Source organism: Globicephala melas, chromosome 8, assembly GCF_963455315.2.
Source record: "Globicephala melas chromosome 8, mGloMel1.2, whole genome shotgun sequence".
NCBI lineage: Eukaryota > Metazoa > Chordata > Mammalia > Artiodactyla > Delphinidae > Globicephala > Globicephala melas.
This window is the reverse complement of record NC_083321.1, coordinates 99297664-99323864: the sequence shown is the minus strand read 5'-3', so window position 1 is coordinate 99323864 and position 26201 is coordinate 99297664. Positions and strand designations below refer to the sequence as shown.

Genomic DNA, 26201 nt, shown 5'->3' with positions numbered 1-26201 from the left:
CTTGTGTGTTAGTCCTATCGCTTCAACTGTACCATACAGCTCCTAAAAAGGAAAGATCACATTCTCCAGCCAGAATTGGAACCAAAGTGAGCAAATGGGCCCAACTTGCAGGTCAGGGAGGTGGAAAAGAGAACTGATGCAAAGACGGTAGCGCAAAGGGTGAGACCAGGTGAGACCAAGGAGGAACAGAAAATGCAGAGGTCGCAGCTGCCCCGGGGAAGTGAAAGTACATGAGCAACTGCAGTGGAGGCAAGGCCAGCTCTGAGGGTCAGGGAATTGCTGTGGCTCAGAGGTCAGAGCCAGAGGACACATTAAATAGTGAAGGTCAGAGCAAGCTGTGAGTGAACAAATAAAGCAACAGAATACAGAACACAAATACCTAAGGGGAAAAAAAGGGCAAGAGGCCCAAAGGTCAAAGCAACAGTCAAAAATGCGGAGAAGCTGAAGAAGTAGGAGCAAAACACACACAGAAAGGGGGGAAGGGAGAGGGGTGGACTGGGAGTTTGGGGTTGGCAGATGCAAACTCTTACATTTAGAATACGTAAACAACAAGGTCCTACTGTATAGCACAGGGAACTATACTCAATATCCTGTGATAAACCATAATGGAAAAGAATATTAACAAAGAATGTCTATATGTGGATAACCGAGTCACTCTGCTGTACAGCAGAGATAGTCACAACATTGTAAATCAACTATACGTCAATTAAAAAAAAATACACACACACACACAAAGGTTGAGGTGCTCATTAAACAGATGCTTAATAATTGGTTAATACCAGAGTCAACATGGGTTCACTAAGGATAAGTTTGCCAAACTGAACTCATTTCCTGTACAGTAGAGTTATGACCTTGATACATCAGATCACGTTGCTCGAAGACTTCTGATTTAGCTAAACTCTTCACCTACAGGCTAAAGCCTGAATTCCTTAACATGGCATTCATAACCCTTCGCACGCTGTCTCATTTTCTGCCGCTCATTTCCCTGACACTGGCACTCCATCTACATTAGAATATTTGCTGTTCCTGAACCAAAGACATTCACTCTTCCATGGTTGGCTTATTCTGTTTCTTCAGTCTGGAATATCTTTCCATATCCATTCTCCACTTATCTCACAAAAATCCTACATATCTTTCAAGGCTCTGCTAAAATGTCACCTCTTTTTTTTTTTAAATTAATTTATTTATTTACTTCTGGCTGTGTTGGGTCTTTGTTGCTGCACGCGGGCTTTCTCTCTAGTTGCGGCGAGCGGGGGCTACTCTCCATTGCAGTGTGCGGGTTTCTCATTGCGGTGGCTTCTCTTGTTGCGGAGCACGGGCTCTAGGTGCGTGGGCTTCAGTAGGTGTGGCACACAGGCTCAGTAGTTATGGCTCGTGGGCTCTAGAGTGCGGCCTCAGTAGTTGTGGCACACGGACTTAGTTGCTCTGCAGCATGTGGGATCTTCCCGGACCAGGGCTCGAAGCCATGTCCCCTGCATTGGCAGGCGGATTCTTAACCACTGCGCCACCAGGGAAGTCTAAAATGTCACCTCTTGTATGAAGTCTTTCTTTCTCCTCTTCCCCCTATGATGAAGTAACCTCCCCTTTCTCTGGGTTCTCTATATACTTTATTTATACTGCTAATATTAATATGAAGTTATATACATGACATATTATCTATTATATTTTATATTGAAAAAATATATATACCTCTACTACAACTTTGAGGTAATGCATATTTAATTATACACATCTTGATTTGGAGTTGGTGTATATATGAATGTCACCTCTATGAGTTCTTTAAGAATGATATCTTGATCATTTTTTGAGTCCTAAGCACCTAACACAGAACCTAGATGGGAGATCAACAATAAACATTTACTGATTTGAATGGGAGAAAATGCCAAATACAATGTATCTTTAAAGTAATCACATGAATAATGTTGTAAAATGGGTCATTAGGCAAAACTGAAGCTGTCTGAACACATATTCAGACTGGAAGGAGGTCTCCACTGATACCAAGGTCTATCCTAGACAATATTTTTATTAATGACCTGGATTAAAACATACAAAAAATGTTTATCAAATGTGCAGGGAGGCCGACTAATATCATAAGAAAGAGAATCAAGACTTGAAAAATGAATCTAATAGGCTGGAATCTAGTGGTCTAGAAAACTAAAAAGTAACATTTAAATAAATGTAAAGGCCTGTGTTTAGATTTCAGAAATAAATTGCACATACTGAGTACAGTGGAGAATTTACTTGGCAGTAATTAGTGTGCAGAAGAATTAGAAGCTTCAGTTAATCAAAAGCTTTAAAAGCAAACAGTGAGATGTGACCAGTAACAAACTAAGGTCTTCAGAGTCCCTGATGGTCACAGTGTGTCCAGCTCAAAAGAAGTTATCGCATCACTGTACTCCATACTTTTAGAGCTTATGTGAAGTATTATGAGCAATTCTAGTGCCAGATTCTAAAAGATGCTTTAATAAACCACAGTTCATCCAGATAGCTGTGACGGGGATGGTAAAGGAGTCTAGAATCAATGAAATAAAGAATGAGGGAACTCTGTGTGTGCTTAACTTGGAAAAGTGAAAACCAAGGGAAGGTTTCACTGTATCCTCAAATATTTTTCAAGTGGCCTTTCATGTGTTGCTACAAATGGCAAAGCTTAGATAGAATGAGCAGGAATTATGAGGATGCAGAGTTTGGCTCAATGTAAGACCTTTCTCAGGTTTATAGCTATCCAACAATGAAGTGGGCAGCTTTGGGAGGTTGAGAGCTCCCCAACCCTGAATATATTCAAGCAGAGGCCAGAGAAGCAGATAAATATCTATAAGAGATTTATGGAAGAGCTGTCTCTGTGTATGTGTGTGTACCTTATACAAAAAGTATAAAGACCTTCTCTTGTTATATCTTTCAGTGGCTCATCAGAATCGGCAGGTCAATGCTTAGATTCCTTATCAGGCCACACAAGCCCTTCATGACACAGGCCCCCGTGACCTCTCACTTCATCTTCTACCCTTTCCTGCCTTCCACACTGCCTACCACAGACACTGAACTCCTGTCCCCGCACCTGTTCTGCTAGTCTCTCTTATACTGCAAGATATTTGTATATGCTGTTCCTTGTGCCTGGAACCTCTTCTCTCTTATCCCTTATTCCAGTCATCCATAAAGGCCCAATTCAGCATCACCTTGGAAACTTTCCTTGGCCCCTCTAATTCCTCCCCTGTAGGTAGGAAGTACCTCAGATTTGCCTGTGATGTAGCCTTTATCACACAGGGTGTTTTCTTGTTTGTCTTGAAAGTAGAATGTGAACAAGCTGAAGAAAGGCACTGTATCTATCTCCACACCCCCATTTCTAGAACACCACCTGATGGATGGGGGATGCTCAGTTCTTAAAGTGAATAGTATCAGGCCCTTATTCCTTAGGTCAAAACACAACCAAGGTGCCAGGCAGAATCTGGAGTTTAATAAGTGGGCAATCAGTTCAGCTCCGGAAACAGAAGGTTTGGGGAAACGACCATTCAGGAATGGCCATCCTTCTCACCGCAGATGAGATCACACACTGTGCTTTCTTTTTCTTTAAGGAATCTGGCTTCACCCTCTTCATTCCTCAAGCTTCCTGCTCTTTGTCACTCCCCTCCTTCCTTCTCTCCTTGTCCCCTGCTCATGTCCTGACTCCCCTGTCTCAACCTGAAGAATATGTTGGCAAAGCAATCAAAGAAGCAATTCTGTTTATAATCATGTATTTATTAGATAAACTTAAGTCACATCTACTGCCCTCAGGGCCTCTGAGTTTGTGCATCAAACTCCTATATTAATATTTTCTATTGGGGATAGCTTGGTATGGTACCCAAAGGTTAGCAAAACAAGGTTCTGGGGCAGAAAATTCCAGAAATGAAATGTTCAAGGTTTGTTTCCTTCTTATGGACAGGGACCTTCACCAATTAAAAAATATGGGATATTTGTGAGCCTGCACTGTCATGCTGGGCCACACCTAGGTACTTGTGTGCCTCTGAGAGAATTAGATCCCTAATCCTGATTTAGCTCTTAGAGCTTCTTCCTAAGTATCTGGCCTTTCAATCCCAGAACACAGCACCGATCTATAAAAAGCCCTTTCAATTTGAACAGCTGAGAACTCAAATAAGATTTGTACCCATATTTAAAAATCCCTCAATTCCGGGTCTGACCATCTCCTTTTGCTCAGAGCTCAAGAACCATGGCTACACTGCCCGCAGCCTCAGCTTGACCCTGTTCTAAAATACCCCGAAAGAAGGGATGAGAACACTCATTGGTGTGACCCCCCTGAACAGCAGCACTTTTCAGCTGCTCCTCGGGCACAGTGAACTCTCCATCCTGTAAGGCAGCGTGGGGCTCAGGCCTGCCATGGGCTGTAGAAATGTCTCAAGACTTCTGCTAGTCCAGAAACCACACGGTTCTTCTAAGACTCTCGCGCTTTCCCACAAAGCCTCATGTGTTTCCTTCTCCCACCCACCACAGGTCCCGTATAGGCAGCAGCTGCGTGTTGCCACAGCCAGCTTCCAAGCAGCTGCCTGGTGTCCTGCCTCTGGGGCTGCAGTCCTCTCCTCCTTCCCCAGAGTGGAGGAAATCAGACCTCACGGAATCCTTCTCCTGCCAGCCGGCTGTCTATCAGCTCCCTGGACAGGATTACTGGATCACAAACCCAGCCCAGGGCGGGGCCGGTGGTAGCAGATTCTCTTGCTGTTTGATCCTTTGTATCCCCCTCCGTGTCTGTAGGAGGACAGAGGGACCTGAAACTCCACCTTATCACCAGCCTTGGCACTCTCCAGGAGAGGACTTCACAAAGAACAGAGAAATCCCACCCATCCTACAGGTGAGGAGAAATAAAATGAGCCCTTTCACTCGACATCCTGGGGAGGAATCACCCAAAGCCGGTGAGTGGCTTCGTGTTATGGGAATCAGGCCCCGTTCTGACCACAGACTACACTAACTGGCACCCAGTCAGTATTTTTGACAAGTCAGATCACGTCACTCCTCTCTGCAAAGATCCTCCAATGCTTCCCATGTCACCCAGGAGGAAACTCAAGCCCTACAAGGCCTGGGCAGGAAATGAAGCCTCCTGCCCTCTATTACACTCTTTAGAAAACAGAGGTCTAAAAGTGAAGCCTGAGATTCACATAAATCAGCCACTCCCCATTTACCAGAACTCCAGCTTCTCACTCGATGATGAGCATAATCAAAGTTCCACTCCCTCTCTGTTCACCAGCCTTTTCCTCTTTTTCAGTTTAAGAATTAGACCCTCGAACGCCTCGTCGGCAGGAAAGGCCTTTCCAGCTATCAAATAAGCCAAATGAACCCAGTCTTCTCATGGCTGAGGACCCTAAAACATTTCATTTGATACGTCTGAATGGTAAAGCTGACCAAGTTCTTCCTTATTTGGGCAAAACAGCCCTTGCAGAGAACAGACAAAATGCCTGGCTCCCAGCTGTTGAGCCAACAGGTTGAATTTTCTCTGAAGAACATTCTGATGTGTAAGAACTGGCAAATAAAAATCAGAAATCAAAAGCATGTTACTTGTCTCGTCCATTTCTGAGTCCCGCCAAAGAGGGACTCTCCCCCTTCTCCAAACCCCGGATGGCAGGGGTTTTCACAAGACAGTGCTGCAGTAATTCTGAAGGAAGCTGTCCAGGTTTGCATTCCGTTCTATTGTCTTATCCTGTCAGCTCCCTCATCTCCCAGAATCCAGGCTTAATAATTTACAGCGGAAAGACATTTAATAAATAAATGGCCAGACTGGAGCTGTCAGCTCTGCACAACGTGGCTGCTTGCATCTTCCGCTGGGCATCAGCGCTCACTCTCCCGGCTTGCTTCAGCTAAAACAATCCCATTTGCTATTTTCATAAAATTAGTTCCTCTGCAGTTTCTATTAATCAGAACGTTCTTTGGAGAGAATTATACTGGGATTTCATCACCCTCTGAGTTCAACGGTTATGTGAATCTGATGAATTTTTATCACCTCTATGAGTGGCAGAAGAGGTAAAACACACACACACACACACACACAACTTGGGTGGGCCGATGTAAGCGAGCAAAGAGCTCTTCTCTTTATCTGCTGAAGTCTTACAGACCTGAGAACCTAGACCAGTCTCCCCACACACATCTGAGCAGCTTTCTCCCCAGAACACATCTTGGGGTTATGGACTCAAAATCTTATGAAAACCATGGATACCACCGATCCCCCCAGAAAAGCCCACATATGCACATATACAATAAACCTTACCTTTTGGTGGGTTTGTGGACACCCACCTCCCCTCTCCACACGTATGGCCCATCCATGGGCTCCAGAGTAAAAACTGTGTCTTATGCTTTTCTAATTGTCTTTACCTCCCTTAAGAACCTTAGACTGGAATAGAAAGTCAGCCGCCTCTGAATTCCTTTGTTGAAAGAGAAAGATTATTTTTAAAGAAAGCACATAAAAGTGAGAAAGTTTTTCAGGATGGCCATACTCCTTTTGAGAAATGAGAAAAGTGGAAGACAGAAGACAACTTATATTGGCTGAAATAATGAAAGTCCAAGTATCCATAAATTGATTATGGTGCAGTATATTTGGATGAGACATGAGATCAAAATCAGGAAAGTTTTTGATTAACTCTCCTTGCCTCCAGATTATATAACATCGTTCCCATCATAAGTAAGATAAGCTCCATGTGAGAAAAGACACTTCAATGAAAAAAAAACTTAGACCAATGGAACCACGGTTCTAGTACCAGTTTTGTCCACTGACTATGTGATTTTTTTAAAAAATAAATTATTTATTTATTTTTGGCTGTGTTGGGACTTCGTTGCTGTGCGGGGCTTTCTCTAGTCGCGGCGAGTGGGGGCTACTCTTCATTGCAGTGTGAGGGCTTCTCATTATGGTGGCTTCTCTTGCTGCAGAGCATGGGCTCTAGGCACATGGACTTCAGTAGTTGTGGCACGTGGGCTCAGTAGTTGTGGCTTGTGGGCTCTAGAGCGCAGGCTCAGTAGCTGTGGCGCACGGGCTTAGTTGCTCCGTGGCATGTGGGCTCTTCCTGGACCAGAGCTCGAACCCGTGACTCCTGCATTGGCAGGCGGATTCTTAACCACTGCGCCACCAGGGAAGCCCCTGACTATGTGATTTTTAAGAAGAAGCAACTTATCTCTTTCAAGGTAAGATTTTTTTTTTTTTAATTAACACTACATGATTTCAAAAGTCTATTTCAGTTCCAACATTCCATGAAAACTGATTCATTAGAGACCTCTAAGATGGTAAGGAACAAAAATCATGGCAAGTTTTAGTTTGCAGTTAGGCAAGAGCAGTTTGCTAAAAGCATGGACCATTTCCAGATGCCTGGAGGCGTAGCTACAGAAGATTTACTTGATTTGACCCTGGCTCCTCTTCCCCAGTCTGTCCCGTGAGTAAAATGATCCTTGCTGCAGTGTACGTCGTAAGGCTAACGGAAGAATAATGGCAAATACAAAAAAGCGAGGTAAGGACGAATGAAAACGTGATGTTATTACAAGGTGGTTCGGACTCGGTTCTCTTCAGGAGGCTTGTTAGGGACCCTTGATGACTGGGCCTGACCCCCTCTCTGAGGCCTAATTTTACTTGCCCCCAAATCCCGCGGTCCGCCGGAGCCAGTAGGTCGGGAACTGTGAAGACCATTATACTCCGGAACAGGCACTAAGGTCTAGAAAGGAAGAAAGGGGTGGCCGGGACTCTCCGCCTCAGAGCACTGCGGTCCTGCCTCCATGGTAACAGCGAGGCAAGCCGGGAAAGCAACTCTTCCGCCCAACAACCCGCCCTCAGGCTAGACTGACCAATGGTCCCGTGGGTTACCTAAGGGACGGTGTGATTGACAACGGGGTGGGGCGAGCGTGGGGAGCCAGGACTGTCTCTATCCAATAGAACATGAGGCCGGTTCCAGGACCAACAGGCACCGACCAATCGGAGTGCGTAACGGAGGGCGACGTGCCCACCCACCACGCTCCGCGTTGCCCGGAGCCGCGGTGGGTGTAAGCAAATGAGGGGGAATTTGGGAGTTGAAAGAGCGGCGCTGATTAGCCAATCCGGAATTGCCTGGATGAAAGCCCACTTGTGATTCGCCCTGAGTAGACCAAATCCCCTGTGGGCTGAAACAGGCCGGACTGAGAGGTGTGAGTAGGGGACCCGGGAAATGGGGAGCCAGGTGAGGGGGATGGGGGTGGAAGTGAGATGAGTGGAGGTGGCCGCGGAGAGGAGAGAATGGCAGGGGATGGGGCTGAGACGGCTAGAGGAAGGCGTGGGCGGATGGCGGTGCAGGGACCTCTCAGGCTACCCTCACCGCCGATCTGGACCCAAGGCCTGGCGGCCAATAATTGCTGAATTGGGGGTGGAAAAGGCAGGAATGCTTTATTTCTCATGCTCTTAAGAAAGTGAAATGTCAGTGCCCGATTCGAAATACCTTGTGACCGAAACCTTAATCTCTCTCCCAACTACTGGTAGATAGCGGGCGAAAATTCTGAAGATGAGATCTGTGGGCACTGTTTTCCTGTCGCCAGTTTGAATCTGCGACGGTGGGGGGGGGGGAGGGAAATTAGACTAATACCTTCTCCCAGTTAAGGGAGGACAGAGTTGGGTTTTGGGGGAGGGCTCCTTCTTATGAGAGAGAAAACCTAAAACGTTATCTCCATTCAGGAAGATGTAAGAAGTTTGCCGTGCTTCCTCAGTCATGCCCTATTCTTAGTTTATAATTTAACTAAAGTCAGTGTGATCACTAGGAGTATAAGAAGGTTAACTCCAAATCTCAAACTTTTAAACACTTTCCCCCCAAATATTAAAGGCCCAGAACTGGTCCTGAACAGTTGGTCTACACAGTGTTATTGTCCATTATTTGCCTCTGCTCTGGCTGAGGCCAGTCTCCACATTATTCCCCAGATACTCAGTGGCCAATCTTGTCTCACCCTCTTTGTTCAAACTGTTTTCTCTCCGTGGATCCCCTTCCATTTCTGATTCACCTTTCCCATTCCTACCCATATGCCAGGGCCCAGCATTAGTTCTAGCTGTACCATGAAGACCCACAGTAACTCCAGCCAAAGCAATATTTCCCCCAAATAATACAAGTGAAGAAGTGCTCTGAGGACGACAGTGCTCCTGCAGATATGTAGTAGTAGTAGTATTTTTTTGGGAAATTAACTATAAATTAAGTTTGGCACATTGTCATATCTTTCTTTAGTGTTTCCTAATTGTTTCATTTGCTGTTGATGTTAACGAACCACAGGCTATTAAGGCAAGAGTGACATCACATTTCCTTTGTATCCTCAAAGTCCCTACCAGTGCTTAAATCAGACGGAGAAAGACAAATATCGTATGATTTCACTCATACGTGGAATAAACAAACAAAAATGAACAAACCAAACCAAACAAGAAGAAGACATAGATCCAGAGAACAGAGTAGTGATTATCAGAGGGGGAGGTGGGGAGGGTGCAAAATGGGTAAAGGGGATCAAATGTAGGGTGACAGATGGAAACTAAATTTTTGATGGTGAGCACACAGTAGGGCATATAGAAGTGGAAATATAATGTTGTACACATGAAACATATAATGTTATAAACCAGTGTTACCTCAATAAAAAATAAATCTTTAAGAAAGAAAAAAGGAAACAGTGGGTTACAGGAGTGAACTGCCCTTCTGGAAGATTCTTCTTCATTTTCCTTTATAGCTGTTCCAAACCTTCAAAGATAATTGGGCGGGGGGTCACTTGCACACTTTTTTTCTACTTCAAACACTTCAATAAGGTTTGAATTTTAAAATATTAGGATAATGCCTCTACTTTTATAATGAAATAAAATGCAAGTCTGGGAAAAATCAATTGTCACGCTACCAAAATGCCATCGATGTGTCATCATCTGTTAACGCGCTGACAGAAAATGGGGAGCAGTGTATCCGGATTACACCCTTCCACCCTTTTTCCTGCATGCTTCTGTGATTTGAAAGCGCATAGCGACTGTTGTCCTTTAAACACACCACTCGGGCCCCCAGCAGGCAGCCCTCCAGTGCCAGCTTCTGCACTGGGGTCAGTACCTCCTAATTCCTGCAGATTCTAAGCAGGGCTCATTCTCTTTCCTTCCTCCCTTCCCAGAGACAAACACTCTTCTGAAATTGCTTTCCATCATTTATGCCCACGTTTATGTTTACTGTATATGTGTAGCTCATAAACTATATGTATATTGCTATTTAGGTATTTTTAAAATTTTAAAGATACAAGTAGCATAGTACTGTGGGCTTCATTTTGCAACTTGCTTTTAGACTCAATATTGTTTTGAGATACATTCATTTCAATAAGGCTAGCTCAAGTTCATTCATTTTAAGTGTTCATTCTGAGTATATAATACCCATTCCCTTACTGATGGACATTTAGATTTTTTCAGATGTTTTGCTATTATGAACACCCTTCTACCTGTCTCTTTATGCCAGAGTTTATCTAGGACCATGGTTCTTTAAGGGGATGGTAATGCCCCTTTGGTCATTTTGGAATTCGTGAGGGCACCTCTGGTTATTATTGTGATTTTGGGGACACTACCAGGGTTTACAAAGAAGGTCTGGGGACGTTAGAAGTCCTGCAGTACACTGGACAGCCCCTCACAGTAAAGAATTGTCCTTCCTCCTGCACAACTTTTGAGGGTCTCACAGGATACTCATTTATAATGTGAGCCTAGAACCTAACTCCATTTTTTGTATAAACATAATGTATTTTTTGGCACAGTTTAATATAGTAAAATTTCCAGGAATGCACTCTAATGTAAATCAAGGGGAAAGTATGCTTATTTGTGGTTTGGAACTTTTTAACAAGAGTTGTTCATCGCTCTAGAAAACCCCGTACCTGAAGGCAGCCCAGCTCGTGGTATTTGAGTTGCCGTATAACACACCTACATCAGCCAGCATTTGTAGCTTTTGCGTTCATGGTGATTCTAAGTTTAGGTGCGAGCATCTGAGTGCGTTGCTTCCTTATGTATTCTAGTGTAGTCAGCCTGAACATTTGTATATTTAAACATATGCTGTTTTATTATGAATTACTTTCCATTTAAAATTGGCTTCTGCGTATGATATAAAGTAGAGATCTGGTTTTATTCTTTTCTGATTGGATAATCACTTGTCCCAACACTATCTATGAAATCCTCTACCCACTGAGTATAAAGCCAACTCTGTCTTGTGTGAAGTTCTCATAAATGCATGGATCTGCTTCTGGGTTCTCCGTTTTATTCCACTGGCTCACGTGTCTTTATGCCACTATCACACTGTTTTAATTACCTTGGTTTTATAATGTGTCTTGCAGCAGTTGGTAACACGAAAGGCAAGTTTCCATCCTGTTCTCAAAATTGTTTTCGCTATTCTTGGGCTTTTGCTTTTCCATATGAATTTAGGATCAGTTTTCAAGTTCCACAAAAAATTACTTTGAGATTTTGGTTAGAATTGCATTGAACTGATAGATTAAGGAAAATTGAGATATTTCAATATTAAACCATCCCATCCATTCAGGAACATGGGTTATTTCTCTATTCAGGCCTTTTAAAAATATGTATCTTCAAATAAAGTTTTATAATTTTTGCTATAAAAATCTTCATGGGCTTCCCTGGTGGCACAGTGGTTGAGAGTCCACCTGCCGATGCACGGGACACGGGTTTGTGCCCCGGTCTGGGAAGATCCCACATGCTGCGGAGCGGCTAGGCCCGTGAGCCACGGCCGCTGAGCCTGCGCGTCCGGAGCCTGGGCTCCGCAACGTGAGAGGCCACAACAGTGAGAGGCCCACGTACCGCAAAAAAAAGAAAAAAAAACTTCACATCTTTTGTTGGATTTATTCCTACTTATACATGTATACTTATTCATACACACATCTTTTTATTGCAAAAGTTTCAAATATATTCAGAAGTACAGAAAATAGTATAGCAAACATTCATGTATTCGCCACCCAGCTTCAACAGTTAACTCATGACCAGCCTTGTTTCATATTAGCCCCCGTCTTCTCCTCTCCCCTGAATAATTAAAAAGTTCCCAGACATCGATTTCTCTTATCTCGGGTGTGCGTGTGTGTGTGTACCTGTATATCAGAAATAATCTTTTAGCAATATAACCACAACACCATCGCATTTTTTAATTAATTAATTAATTTATTTATTTATTAATTTTTGGCTGCACTGGGTCTTCGTTGCTGCGCGTGGGCTTTCTCCAGTTGCAGCGAGCGGAGGCTACTCTTCGTTGCGGTGCATGGACTTCTCATTGCAGTGGCCTCTCTTGTTGCAGAGCACGAGCTCTAGGCGAACTGGCTTCAGTGGTTGCAGCAGGCGGGCCTCAGCAGTTGCAGTATGCGGGCTCAGTAGTTGTGGCTCACAGGCTCTAGAGCGCAAGCTCAGTAGTTATAGTGCATGGGCTTAGTTGCTCCATGGCACATGAGATTTTCCCGGACCAGGGCTCGAACCCATGTCCCCTGCATTGGCAGGCGGATTCCCAACCACTGCGCCACCAGGGAAGTCCCCACATTTTTTAAAAAACAATATTTTTCATTTAAAAACTAAACAGCAATTCCTTAATATCATCAAGTATCCAGATACTGTTCAGATTTCCCCAGTCATCTCATACAAGTTTTTGTATAGTTGGTTTGTTTGAATCAGGACCCAAACAAAGCCCATATATTGCATTTGTCTGGTATATCTCTTCAGACTTTCTTTGAAGTAAACTTTTTTGGAAAAAAAAAAAAGGTATAATGCACATACCGAAAAATATGCAAATCAGAAGTGTACAGCTAGATACAATTTAACAGAATTAACAAAGCCATGTAACCAACACCCAGATGAAGAAACAAAATTTCATAAGCACCCCAGAAGCCCCTTCAGGCCCCCTCCAGTCACTACTTTCTACAAGGGAACCACACTCCTGACTTCTAACCCCAAAATTAGTTTGACCTGGTTTTAAACATTATATATGTGGAATTATACAGTATGAACTCTTTGGCCTTTAGCTTTTTACACTCAATATTTGCGAAACACCCACATTGCTGGGTATAGTTGTAGTTTGTTCATTTTTGCTGCTTTCTACTATTCCATTGTATGAATGAAGAGATTGTATGTATAATACCACACTTTATCTATTCGACTGATGGATATTTAGGTTGTTTCAGTTTTTAACTATTTCAAATAGGGCTGCGTTGAACTTTTGTACATGTCTTTTAGTGAACTTATGTGTATATGTCTGTCGGGGACACACCCGGGAAGAGAAGAGCTGAATCTAGGGTTCATGGACATTCAGCTTTATTAGATATTACCAAGGAGTCTCCAAAGCGGTAGTAACAACTACTGGTAGTCTACTGGTAGACAGTCACCAGCAGGGTATGAGGGTTCCAGTTACTCCACATCTTTGTCAACACTTGGTGTTATCTGTCATTTTCATTTTAGCCGTTCTGGTAGGTGTCTAGAGGTACTGCATTTTGGTTTTCATTTGCAATTTCCTGATGACTAATGAAGTTGGGCACCTTTTCACGTATTTGTTGGCCATTTGTATATCCTCCTTGTCAAGTGTTTATTCTTAGCTGCTTGATCTATCAGTTTCTGAGAGAGGTATATTAAAATCTTGCACGAAATTTGTGGGCTTTTCCATTTATTGCGGTGATTCAGTTTTGGCTTTATATGTTTTGAGGCTTTGTTTTAGGTTCATGTGTTTTGAGTTGTATTTTTTTGTTAAATTATTCCTTTTGTGACTGTCGTTATTAATAATTTTCAAAGCTTTACATTCCGTTTTGCTTGATACTGATATTGCTTTATCAGACTGTATTTTGTTTTGTTTTGTTTTTTTCTTTTTTTTTGGTAATTGTGGTAAAAAACACATATATAAAATTTACTACCTTAACCATTTTTGAGTGTTCAGCAGTGTTAAGTATATTCACATCATTGTGTAACAGATCTCTAGAACTTTTTCATCTTGCACAACTGAAACTCTGTATCCATTGAACAATTCCCCTTTTCCCCTCTTTTTGTTTTGGTAGTATTTGCTTTGTATGTCTTTTTCACTCTCTTTATTTTCAGCCTCTCTCTCATTATGCTTTCTGCACAGCTTTTATAAAGAGCTGTTCAAAAAAAAATCTAATATAAGAATCTCTTTTAATAGTCAAGTGTAATCTGCTTACATTTACTATGATTACTGTTATATTTGGGCTTATTTTTACAGTCTTATTCTGTATTTTCCTTTGTTTCTTTCCACTCCTGCCTTCTGCTTTCTTCCTTTATTTTTCTCACTCTACTAGTATGGAAGTTATTCATCCTATTTATGTTATCTGGTGTTTAACATGCATGTTTAGCTTAACAAAGCCTATAGGTAAAATCATTAACTCTCACCTCCTCAGAGCAAAATAATAACTATGGAATGATTTAACTTTGAGCTGTCCTTTCTCACCTTCCACTTGTCGACAAATATTTTAATTCTTCCTTGTTTTTAACTCATCAAGAAATTAGTCCTTATCATTAAAGAAGTCTTTACTGTCAGTATTTACTAATATTTTTCTCACCTTTCCTCCTTACATCTCACACCTTCTTTCTCAGTTCATTTTCCTTCTTGGTGAAGTATATCTATGCGAGCTGAACTCCATTCCAGTCTTTGTATGTCTGAAAACCTCTATTTTACACTCACTCCAGTGGGAACCTTGCATGCTGACCTCCCTCCAGAGAGGTTTCCATCTGTCTATGCTGGGATCCCATGGGCTTCTCACTGTTCGTGTAGTTTTCATGTTACTCTTACTACTTGGGATTCCCACACCTCCATGCTAGTGGGATCCGAACCCCTCTCCCGCATGTGATGAAGGATGGGGATGCAGATTTCTCTTGGGTTGTTCTTTTCTCACCCATAGGCTCAGGTACTTGGCCCGCTTTCTTCCAGCCACGTCAGCATCAAATTTTTTAGTCCCTGTTTCAAAGACAGCTGAGCCCTTACAGAACCCATTTTTATACCTTGTTCTCAGTTCTAGTTCTCTGTATCATGGGTCTGAGGCCTCACCTGTTGAGGAAAGGACCACTCCTAAGGTTTGCACCTGGTTCCAGGACCCCTGCAGGTCTTTGGGCTCAGCTCCTGCGTACTATCCAGGCTTTGAGTTACATTTTTGTTTATAGTACTTAAGGATTTCCCTTTATTGCTTTCAAGCTGTGCTGTGTATTAAATTCTTTTCATCTATTTTATTAAGCCTTTCTATGTGTTTGCTGTTGTGTGGGGTAATTCCCGTGTCAGCTCTGTCCAGCATATTGACCAGAAGCCACAGTCATCTTTCTCTAAAATTAGATACGATCCCATCACTCCTTCATTGGACTTTTGTGGGCTTGTTAGCACTGCTTCATGTATTCATCCAACAAATATCTATTACTTACAACCTCTGTAGAAAAGAACCGGCGAGACTGTAGTGAGCAAGATACAAAGTCTCTGCCCTCCTGGAGTTTACTATTCCAGCTGGAGAGACAGAAAGTAAACCTGTGAACAATAAATCAGAATGTGAACTACAGTTTGCGAAGTGCCCTCTGAAGGGACTAGGGTGAAGGTGGGTTTCTTTAGCTATAGGATGGTCAGGGAAGACCGCTCTGAGGACGCTGTGTTTAAAGCTGGGTCAGAAGCATGAGGAGAAGCCAGTCCTGCAAATGGTAGGCGGCTTCTTTGCGGTCAGGGGTTCATTCCAGGCAGTGGAAACAGCAGGCACAAGGACCCAGAGATGGGAAAACCCTTGGCATATTGAGTTACTGAGGACACCCGACACCCCTGTGTCTAATGAGGGGAGAATGGGCAAGGGGGCCACGCCCATCTGCTGCCAGGCCTCTCTGCCCACCTCTCCCTTACTCTGTCCTCTGGCCATGGTTCTCTCCTAAATGGGCCCATGCAGAGTCACCTCCTTTGTAAAGCCCTTCTCACATCTCAATTCCCATTGCACTTTGTTTTTCCTGCTGATCAGAATGGAAAGTTGTCTGCATAACAGTGTTCTCCAATAGGTCTTAAGCTTCTGTCAGAAGAAATGTCTTGTTTACCTTGTGATCCCCAGCTTGTAGCAATGCTCTACAAGGTAGGTGCAAAATAAATGTTGACTGGGACTTCCCTGGCAGTCCAGTGGTTAACACCCCACGCTTCCAATGCAGGGGGCGCGGGTTCGATCCCTGGTTGGGGAACTAAGATCCCACATGCCTCTCCGTGTGGCCAAAAAAATAAATAAAATAAATAAATGTTGAGTGAATATATGTGGGGTTTTGTTGGTTAGCAGTTCATGCTTAGGACTTACTTTCCAATATCTTTATAACAGAAATTCTCATAGGTAATCATTTTTGTGGTATTTAAGCCATTAGGGTAAAGAAAACCATCAGCCTGAGGAGGAAATTGTTTGCTTAAGGTTTGCCTCTGATACTGAAAGGGAAAATCAGGGGAGGTACTATATGGTGTTACCCTGGAGTGGGTTGAATGGTGGCCCCAAGAAAGATATGTCCACATCTTAACCCCTGGAACCTGTGAATGGGACAGGTTTATTTGCAGATGCAATTAAGTTAAGGATCTTGAGATGAGATCATGATGGATCATTTGGGTGGAACTAAATCCAATGACAAGTGTCCCCATAAGAGATGGGACAGGAAGAAGACAGAGACACAGGGGAGGCCATGTGAAGACAGAGGCAGAGATTGCAGTGATGCAGCCACAAGCCAGGGAACACCTGGGGCCGCCAGGAGCTGGAAGAGGCAGGAAGAATTCTCTCTTAGAGCCTTTGGAAAAAAGTGTGACCTGGCTGACACATTAATTTCAGAATTCTGGCCTCCAGAACTGTGAGAGTATAACTGTCTGTTGTAAGCCACCGGGTTTGTTAATACTGTCCCATCACATCATACCTCAGTTACGTCTTCTGTAACGTGGATATGGTACCTACCTCAGAAGCTTATTGCCATGATTGAATGAGCTATATTTGTAAGGTACTTAGCACAAGTGAATGTTCAGGAACAGTGATGGCTCTTCTTCTTCTGCAAGGATTAGGAGTTCTGTCTTGTGATGCCTGCTGAGTCACAGCTCGCACCACAGACTTAACCCGAGAGCTACGACTTCTCGTGGGCCCTGGAGCCCTCAGGTCCTGGTACCTTTTACAGCCCTCGGTTAGGGTTTTGTATCAGGGGAGAATCCAGCTTGTGGGTTGTGGGAAGACAAACTCAGATTCCGAATTTGAAATGACCCACATGGAGCAGAAAGCAGCTTCTCAGTCCTCACCAAAAAGAAAGGTTTGGGTTCTAAATTTGTAATTCCTATTAAGGGACTCGACATTCCCAAAGACCTGTATTGACGAATCCTCCTACCACAGCAATCATCAAAAATTCCCCAGAATGAATTGGGACTTTCTGTGTTTGACCACCCACCAGGAAACCCAGGAGCGCACGGAAGCCTGGCGGTACCCACAGCACCAGGGACAGACAGCTCATCGGGCCGGGGGGTCCAGGCCTGCAGCTCTCAGCTGCCCCCCGCCGCATGGCTGGCACCGTGCTGGGCGTGGGGGCTGGCGTGTTCATCCTCGCCCTGCTCTGGGTGTCAGTGCTGCTGCTGTGTCTGCTGCTATCCAGAGCCTCAGGTATAGCTAGGTAAGACCTTCTCTCCAGCCAGGAGTCCCAGGTAAAAGCAATTAGAAGTGCAATCACTGATGCTCATGAAACGTTTAGAATTCAGAAGCTCATTGTTGTAATTACTGGCAGTTTGAATGAGTTGCATTTTCACGTCATCATAAGGACTAACTGCGTTATTTATGCTCGGATGCAGAGGTGGGAGGAGAAGGGGAGTGGTATCTGTCAGCTCTCAGTGTTGAGGAGATGGGGACACAGGGGATGGAAAGAGAATCCGCTTTCACTGCCTGTTGAGTTTCTTGGGGTTGTATGTGTGCGTGTTTCTTAATTGTTGAGATTTACAGCAGGCACTGGGTCCAGCCCCTAAGGCTCCCGACCTGGGCCCTGGGACGCTGAAGAGTCGTAGGTGACTTGGGCTGGCATTGACTTAAGAAAGAATCAGGCCATAAACTGACTCTAAGGTCACCATGGAGTCACATTCCCTGGCCAGACAGTGTAGGTACAAATCAGCAAGTTACATCATTTACTAAAGTTTTCTGGTTTAAAACACAGCACTTGGGGGATGAGCTGCTTCACTTTTTCCTGATCATGACTGCACAGAGGCAAAGATAAAAACCACCAATTCCCATTCTTAGGAATTTGGAGTTCCCAGGAATAAACAGGAACGCATCCCGCTGGTACCTGTCTGGGACGAAGGGTTTGGGGATGAAGGGGAAAACATTTCTAAATTCCCTGGGCGGTGTGGGCAGCACACTGGGCCCTGTTAATGGACTGAAACAGGATATCCGCCCAGGGAAGAGCCAGTCCCGGCCTAGCTGAATAGAGAGGAGACTGAACAGTGCTTTTAACCCTCTGTCTTTCACTCCCAGGTTCTCCGTCATTTTCGTGTTCCTCGGTGCTCTGATTATCACGGCGGTTCTGTTGCTCTTCCCCCGAGCCAGTGAATTCCCAGTTCCTGAGGCTGAGATGAAGGTAAAACCATGGGTTTTGTTTTGCATCCTGAGTTGTGTCTCTTCTTTCTCTTGCTCTGGACCTCCATCCTGCCCCACATGGTCCCTGATGCCAGGAGGGCGGAAATGTGTTAGAAAAATTGTAAAGTTGAAACCAGGATCAGGGGAGCTCAGAGGGAGTTTTAACCCCCTCCCCCCTCCCCCAGGAAGAGACAGTTCTTCCGATGCCCCCTTGCGACACCCCCAGGCAGCTATTTGCCTAATCTGTTCTCGTCTCCAGTTTGCATCAAGTGGAAAGAGCCGTAAGCCCAGAAGCCACCTCGTGGTGTGAGGGCCGGAGCCGAGCAGACAGGCGGGAAGAGCCTGTCCTGAGTAAGAGGCTCCCACTCCTGCTGGCCTTGGCTCAGAAACTCGCATCCCGGGCAGCACGTAGGCAGTGCTCTCCGGTGCTGAACGACATGCTTTTTCACCTCCGTGTGTTTGCGTTTTTCCACTTGTGGCATGGAGCGAGCACTGTCCATAGAGAAGAGCAGTGAGGAAGGAGGGGCGCTTCTCTGGAAAGCGGAAGTTGTAGAGGTTGGTGCGTTTAATACTAACAGCCTTTGGCGAGGCCCCTTTGGTCCTCGTTTCTAGAACCACATCTCCCAGCACCTACCTGTCTACGTGGATTTTTACCATCTCTCCTAGACCCCACCCATTCTGGTTCATTCCTGACTGGGGCTCTGGCTTTGCCATACAGAGCTGGTCTCAGGTCCCCACGATCTTGATCACAGTATTGACTTCCTGTGTCCCATTACTTTTTCGAGCAGCTTCTTTCCTCTGTTTTAATTTTTAAGCTGTCACGGTGATAACAGCTAACGTTTTTTAAGGCATCACTGTGTGCCAGGTCCTGTGCTAAGCCTGTCGTTTACAAGCTCTCATTTAAACCTCAGGACAACCCTAAGTGGTATGACACAGGTGCTGTTAGTGTCCCCAGTTCATAGGTAAGGATGCCGAGGCTGGAAGGGGTTAGGGTAACTTGCCCAAGATCATACATGTATAGGACGAGGCAGATCAAGGATTCAAGCTGAGGTCTGTCTTCAAAACCTTCCTTGTTGGGGACTCCACAGAATATTAGGGGCCTTCGCAGCAAGTGCAGAGGCAACCATCTTGACACTAGACACTAGACTAAACAAAATGATGTAACTCCTGAACTAAAATCGGCACTCATTTCCAGTTCTATCTAGGACTGACCGTGGCAAAAGGGAGGACATTCATTCTGAAAATTCCAAGGGAAATAATACTTACCACACAAAACTGAGGAATTATTTTCATACATGCCAGGTTTTTTTTGGTCACCATTTGGAAACCACTCTGACTGTGTCAGGACTGTGTGTGTGAGCTGGGGCGCAGACTCCCACCCTGGTTTTCCTGTCTAAAATGGGGAGAGCGGTGAAGGCTGCGTATTTCTGGATTGCTGTGGATGTGAACATTGGAAGAAGGGCACAGAGTAAACACTGTTTCAAAATCAATCCCTCTTTCCTCTGTCATATGAGTTTCAGACCCAGGAGAGCAGAATGGGCTTTGAGCAAAATATGTTCGTCAGCATGGCCAGCAGGATCTCATTTTCAGGTTTTGAGCACCAGCTCCTTCAGCAGCTTGGCTCAATACTGTATCAATAATACATGGCCTGGGCCTTGCTCACCCAGGCCTGCTAATTGGCTAATTAAAAAGGGAACCCTGTCGAACCAGCAAACATGCAGCTCGCGAGAGACTTGTTCAGTCCTGGAGCCAAGGTCAAGGTTATGTTAAAGCTATCTCAGCAAGCTGACCTTTGTTGTAAGTCGGCTGTCAGGGTAATCTCTGGAGCAGCCCTTTCCTTCTTGATGTCTTTGGAACTCAGGGATCACAGCAGAGCTCGGACTTGACAGGTGCTTTGTGTATCGCCACTGTATTAGTTACCTACTGCTGCTGTAACAAATGACCACGAAATTAGTGGCTTACAACACAAATTTACTATCTTATATAGTTCCGTAGATTAGAAGCCCCAAATCAGCCTCACTGGGCTAAAATCAAGGGGTTGGCAGGGCTGTCTTCCTTTCTGGAGGTTCCGCGGAAGAATGTTTCCTTGCCCTTTCCTGCTTCCGGAGGCCACCCTCGGCTTGCAGTCCTCTTGCTCCATCTTCAGAGCCAGCAAAGTAACGTCTCTCTGACTCTGCCTCCGTCCTCACATCCTTCTCTCTGACCCTCTCTCCTGCATCCCTCTACCACTTCTAAGGACCCTTGTGATTACACTGGGCCACTGTATTGGACAGTTCGGGCCAATCTCCCTATTTTAAGGTCAGCTGATTAGCAACCTCAATTCCATCTACAACCTTAATGCTCCTTTGTCATGTAATTTAACATATTCGGACTTTCTGGGGATGAGGATGTGGACATTTTAGGGCCATTGTTCTGTCAACCACAGTCGGCCTTCAGGTATTTTGGGTTCTCTTCAGGTGCTGGGTTCTGGAATCTTCCGGAAGCTGTGAAGTCCCCAGTCACTTGGTTTGTGCTGCTTCTCCCTTAAGTCTGTAGATTAAACTGCTTTTTCCTGCCCGGACTTAAGCAGCACCATTTGGATCTGCGGAAAACAGAGCTCTGGCTGTGAACAGTAGACAAGCAGGGAGGGCCAACACCAATCATAGGTTTATGTCAGCAAAGACCAACAGTTTCGGGGCCTCAAGTACAACTGGTTGTCAAGCAGCCACTGTACGAATTGGGGCAAGTTATCTCTCCTCTTCGTGTTTCAGTATCTCAGGAAAATGACTGTTTCCCCCAACCCTTGGAATGCTGGCTTACGAATTTTAGGGTTCAGAACTCTTCTGATGAAAGTTTTAGAGTCACCTTTTCATTTTGAAAATGACATCTCCTGAGTTGGCAATGGGTTGATGATGTGAGGGCTTGGGTCCTGGGTGTGTGGGGTTTATTATACTGTCGTATCTTTATGTATGTTTAAAATTCTCCATGATGAAAAGTTGACAGCCACTTAATGAGCCTTTCAGAGACCAACCAAGCAAACTTCTCATTAACTCTTTCCGAGAACTGATTTCAGAACAGAAAAGGACTCGTCCAGGGTCTTCAGAGTGTTTGTGAACCTCCTACTGGAGCCATTTGTTCCCTGGACTTCATTAAGCCTCTCTTTATCTTGTATTTCTGGCTCAGCACGTTGAAAAAAGGTTCTTTCTTATCCATTTGCAGGGTAGACTCAGGGCAGGATGTTACTGTAAGTTACAAATATGGACAGACTCTGGGCCCATTCATCAGAGATTACAGATGAGCACAGCCGGGGTGCGGAAGTGACAGTAATTTCGTTTTTGATGGTTCTTTCTCCAGATTGTAGATGCCTTTTTCATTGGCCGCTATGTCCTGCTGGCTTTCATCACTCTTGTCTTCCTTGGGAGCCTTTTCTTGGTTCTAATCCATCACATCGTGGAGCCAATCTATGCCAAACCACTGCGGTCCCACTGAGCCATCTTCAGGAAAACCAAGACCCTGTTCTTTCCCTCGCTTTGATGTCATTGATGAGCAGAAAGGTATTGTTTGGAGTCTTGTTTTGACAGCCTTCCTGCCTAAAGATTGGAGGATCATCTCTTCATCACTAAGACAAATCCCTTGAGTCCTGGCTTCCAGAAACAGGGTTGCAAAATTGCCCCTGGGGAGAGATTCTCACCAGTTTAAGAGGGATATTGCCATCTTCTTAGCACCTGTACCTCAGATTTTCCATCTCTTTTGAAAAGGAAATAGCAACAGGGATCTGCTTAGAGTAGGTTTTCAATGAAGACTTCAGTAAATGAATTTTGGGAAAAGGGGCACTTTGGCTTCTGCTGTCAAATCGACAGAAGAACTTGGTCCTTTTTGATACTATGAAAAATTGTTAGTTACGAGGTCAAGATCATTTGGGAAAGAAAGACAATCAAAGTTCAAAAGGTTATTTCAGTGTAATGACCTGGAGACGTATCCAGGCCCCGGTTATGGAGCACTCCGCATATCACGACACCGGGCTCCACAGAGGCCACGGTGTCGCTTCCCGCTGCTCCAAGAAAGCAAGCAACAGCAGCTGAAGGACTGGCTTTCACCTCGAACTCCTGGCCACCGCCTTCTAAACCTCGCATTGCTATATTTCAGGTTCACTCGGGGATTAGAGGCGGGGTATGGAAATGCCAGTTGTGTGTCCTGCTGCTCTGTCTCTCTGGATTCTTTTGCTTCCAGGATTTGGTGGCCTTTGTTGCCTTATTTGGTTACCATAAGAGTCCATTTGGGGTTACTGTCATCTCTTTCATCTTCGTAGCTCTTTCTCCAAAGCTGGTGAGGAATGTATATGCCCAGGCTTAGGTATAACTTTATACCTAAGCCCCCAGACCAAGTGAAATTTGTTAGTAACTAGAGGGGCTCTAGGCTGGTTCCATTTTGGAAGTCTCATCCTGGCTCCCTAGAGCTATTTGAAGAAGGAATTTCTGGCTTAAAATTAAGAACCAGAAAACAAGTTGGAAAAAGAACTTTGATTGAGTGCATGCTATAATGCCAGTAGTACACTAATCTTTTTTTTTTTTTTTTTAAACACAGATGTAAATGACAGGCTTGTGTGTTAAGGGCAAAAATATGCTTCGTACAAAGGGTATTTTAGCTCAGCCTGGCTTCTGTAGATCCTGTAACTACCAGCAGTGGTGACATGAATGATGGGTCACCTACCTTCATACGCCACGAAGTCATGTCCAGCCCTGAAAACGACCCTCAGGGTTGGGATCAGAAGTAGAAGTCTGGGAGGGCACAACATGAATTTCACTGAGTTCTACATGGGGGACCCCGATAATCAGTGGCTAATACGGCAGCCCTTGTGCTCACGGCCTTCCTGGGGACAGAGCTTAGAGGGCATCCCTTAAATACAAACAAATCATCTCAGGGTCCCATTCATCCTTCTTTGATCAATGGCCTTAGTGCAGGTGGTGCCACCCGGAGGGGATCCCGCGGCAACGAGACTGTGGTGATCCCACTGTCTGGAAGCGGGGGAGGGAGAGTTCAGGGCTTCTATATAAGAAGACAGGTTATTTCACAGCCTCTTAAAATTGCATCCTGACGAAAACCACATGAGCAGGACGCCACAACGTTCACAGCGGAGACGTTTCTCTGATCCACTAGGTGGCGCTGTCGCGAGCCGGCAGAACACACTTGGTAATTTTTTTGACAAGTTCCTTTTATTTCTCACTGGTAAAACAGAAGTAAAGCTAACATTCTTTCCTGATGCATGGTATCGGATATTTAATCTAAGAATTCATCAGAGTTATTGTACGCTGTTCAGTTGCTAGGGAACGCACTGCCATTCATGCCTGCTGCACACAGCAGGTGTCGGCACTCACTCAGCGTTGACTGTGCTCGCACTGGGTGTGAAGCATGGTCCTGGTGGAGTAAATCCACCCCAGAATGAGGCTCTGAGGCATCCAGGCTGTCTTCCTCACTCCATCCTGGGATGAAGGGATCCAAACCATTTTTAAATGTTTTTATTCTAACATAAAGTAATCCATTTCTTGATCTGTTCTCTAAGACATCAACTTTTCTGTCAGCTCTATCCTGTTGCTGCTGCACTTGAAGGGTTTTGTTTTGCTTTGATTTTTATTCATGTGTAAAGAAACCTGCTGCAATTATTTCACAGATGAAAGACAGGCAGAGAGATACAGGGGTTTAAAAAGTTGCCCAGGGGCTTCCCTGGTGGCGCAGTGGTTAAGAAGAATCCGCCTGCCAATTCAGGGGACACGGCTTCGAGCCCTGGTCCGGGAAGATCCCACGTGCCGCGGAGCAACTAAGCCCGTGCGCCACAACTACTGAGCCTGCGCTCTAGAGCCCGTGAGCCACAACTGCTGAGCCCACGTGCCACAACTACTGAAGCCTGCATGCCTAGAGCCCATGCTCCGCAACAAGAGAAGCCACTGCAATGAGAAGCCCGCACACCGCAACCAAGAGTAGCCCCCGCTCGCCGCAACTAGAGAAAGCCCGCGCGCAGCAACAAAGACCCAACGCAGCCAAAAATAAATAAATAAATAAAAATTTAAAAGTTGCCCAGCTTGTTAGTAGTGAGGCTCACACTTTGCATCGGGATCCTGACATTTCATTTCTCCGATGGTTTTAAGGATCCGTTTTGGCTTTCGAACAACTTCTTATTTTTACATTGGCTAACACTATTTCTTAGCTATGTGTACCCACCATTCCCCTGACCCGTATCCAAAAAATGTAAACGTTTCATTAAAGAATTCCTAATTAACAGTTATGGTACAAATAAAAAGCATTTTATCATGACTTCTTGGCATAAAGCTTCAAGTATTTGGCTCTTATTACATAGGAGCAAGTTACCAGACACGGGAATGGGAACCGCATGGAAATGAGTCTGGAGAAGCGCTGATTATCCTCGCGGGAGCATAAAAGCTCAGGATTGGAAGGGATGCTGTAGTCCATGGAGTTCAATCTTTCATCTCTATTTCCAACGCAATACTTCGGAATATTCTATTCTTCACTTGCTGAAATCACAATTTTTATTGTATTGAGCAAACACGTATGAGGCACTTTTCTAAGTGCCTTCTTAAGTATTAACTTATGTAATCCTTATAGCAACCCTGTGAAACAAGTGCTCTTAATACCCCCATTTCACAGATGGGGAACAGGCACAGAGGGGTGAAGGGGTTTGCTTGAGGTCACTCAGCTAGGGGTTAAACAGGACTCAGGACCTGAACTCAGGCAGCCTCAGTTCTTCACTTCCTTACATCATGTTGCTCCATAAGATGAAAACAAAGGAAAAGGAGGGACCAAGGAATACCAAGGAGAAGCAGTTGAATCTAGAGGAAAGTCCAGAATCTTAGGAATTGGCCAGGAATCCAGGGCAACACAGTTAGAAGCCACGTGGACCTCAGGGACAGCCTCACTGATCACGTCTGGTTTCGGGGTGGGGGGGTGGTTTCTGTGCTGTGAGACTTTGCTTAGAGATACCGGGGGAGCGGCTTGTGGACTGAGTATCAAGGATATACGCGGCAAGCTCTCTCTTCAGCTCTGTCTGCCCAGAAAGTTTGATACTTGGGTTGGTTTTCAGAGGTGCCAGTGGAAGAATCAGAGCCACAAGCCAAGAATGTGTGTTTGTTTCTCGATCTCTGTCTCTAGCAGACCACATTGGTTGCTGTTTACTCAAGGAAAAAAAAAAATTTCCCAGTCCCCCCACTCCCAGCCTGCTCAACACACACCCTCCTGCCTCAGTTTCCTGGGACCTAAGAAATGACAGCAAAGATCAAAGCTGGGGCCCGGCACCACAGACGGAATGAGAAAGTTCATTTTTCTGGTTTTCCTCACACACGTTGGATATTGTAAAGGGTGTACATTTAGCCCAGGTCCTGCCTTCAGGGAACTTGGGGTAGTTACACATGTGGCATCTACATGGTATCCGAATTCTCCATGGCCATCCTCGCCACTTTTTTTTTTTTTTTAAATCTTTGCAGATTTCTTTGCTCTTGCTGTCTTCATATTGATGTTGGCCCCATTTTACACTGGGAACATGTAATAGTTTCCTATTGCTGCTATAACAAATTACCACAAACTTAGCCGTTTAGAAGAATACCAATATATTATAGTTCTGGAGGCCAGAAATCTAAAATGGGTTTCACAAGGTTAAAATCAGGGTTTGGGAGGCT

At 44.7% G+C, this 26201-nt stretch overlaps 2 protein-coding genes across 3 annotated transcripts in view; one reads left to right on the top strand and one right to left on the bottom strand.

Annotated features, from left to right (window-relative positions):
* Positions 1–7740, bottom strand: part of PKNOX2 (PBX/knotted 1 homeobox 2) — a 309100-nt gene extending 301360 nt beyond the window's left edge. For both annotated transcript variants that reach the window (XM_060304245.1, XM_060304254.1), the window contains exon 1: positions 6242–7740. The gene's annotated coding sequence lies outside the window, so the exon portion shown is untranslated. The remainder of the gene's footprint in view (positions 1–6241) is intronic.
* Positions 7741–8010: 270 nt separating this feature from the next.
* On the top strand, positions 8011–24825 carry TMEM218 (transmembrane protein 218). The gene is made up of 4 exons (XM_030840420.2): positions 8011–8136; positions 17372–17587; positions 18436–18538; positions 21871–24825. Exons 2-4 carry the CDS (start codon positions 17478–17480, stop codon positions 22003–22005), a joined length of 348 nt encoding a protein of 115 aa, XP_030696280.1. The 5' UTR covers positions 8011–8136; positions 17372–17477; the 3' UTR covers positions 22006–24825.
* Positions 24826–26201: the final 1376 nt, after the last annotated feature.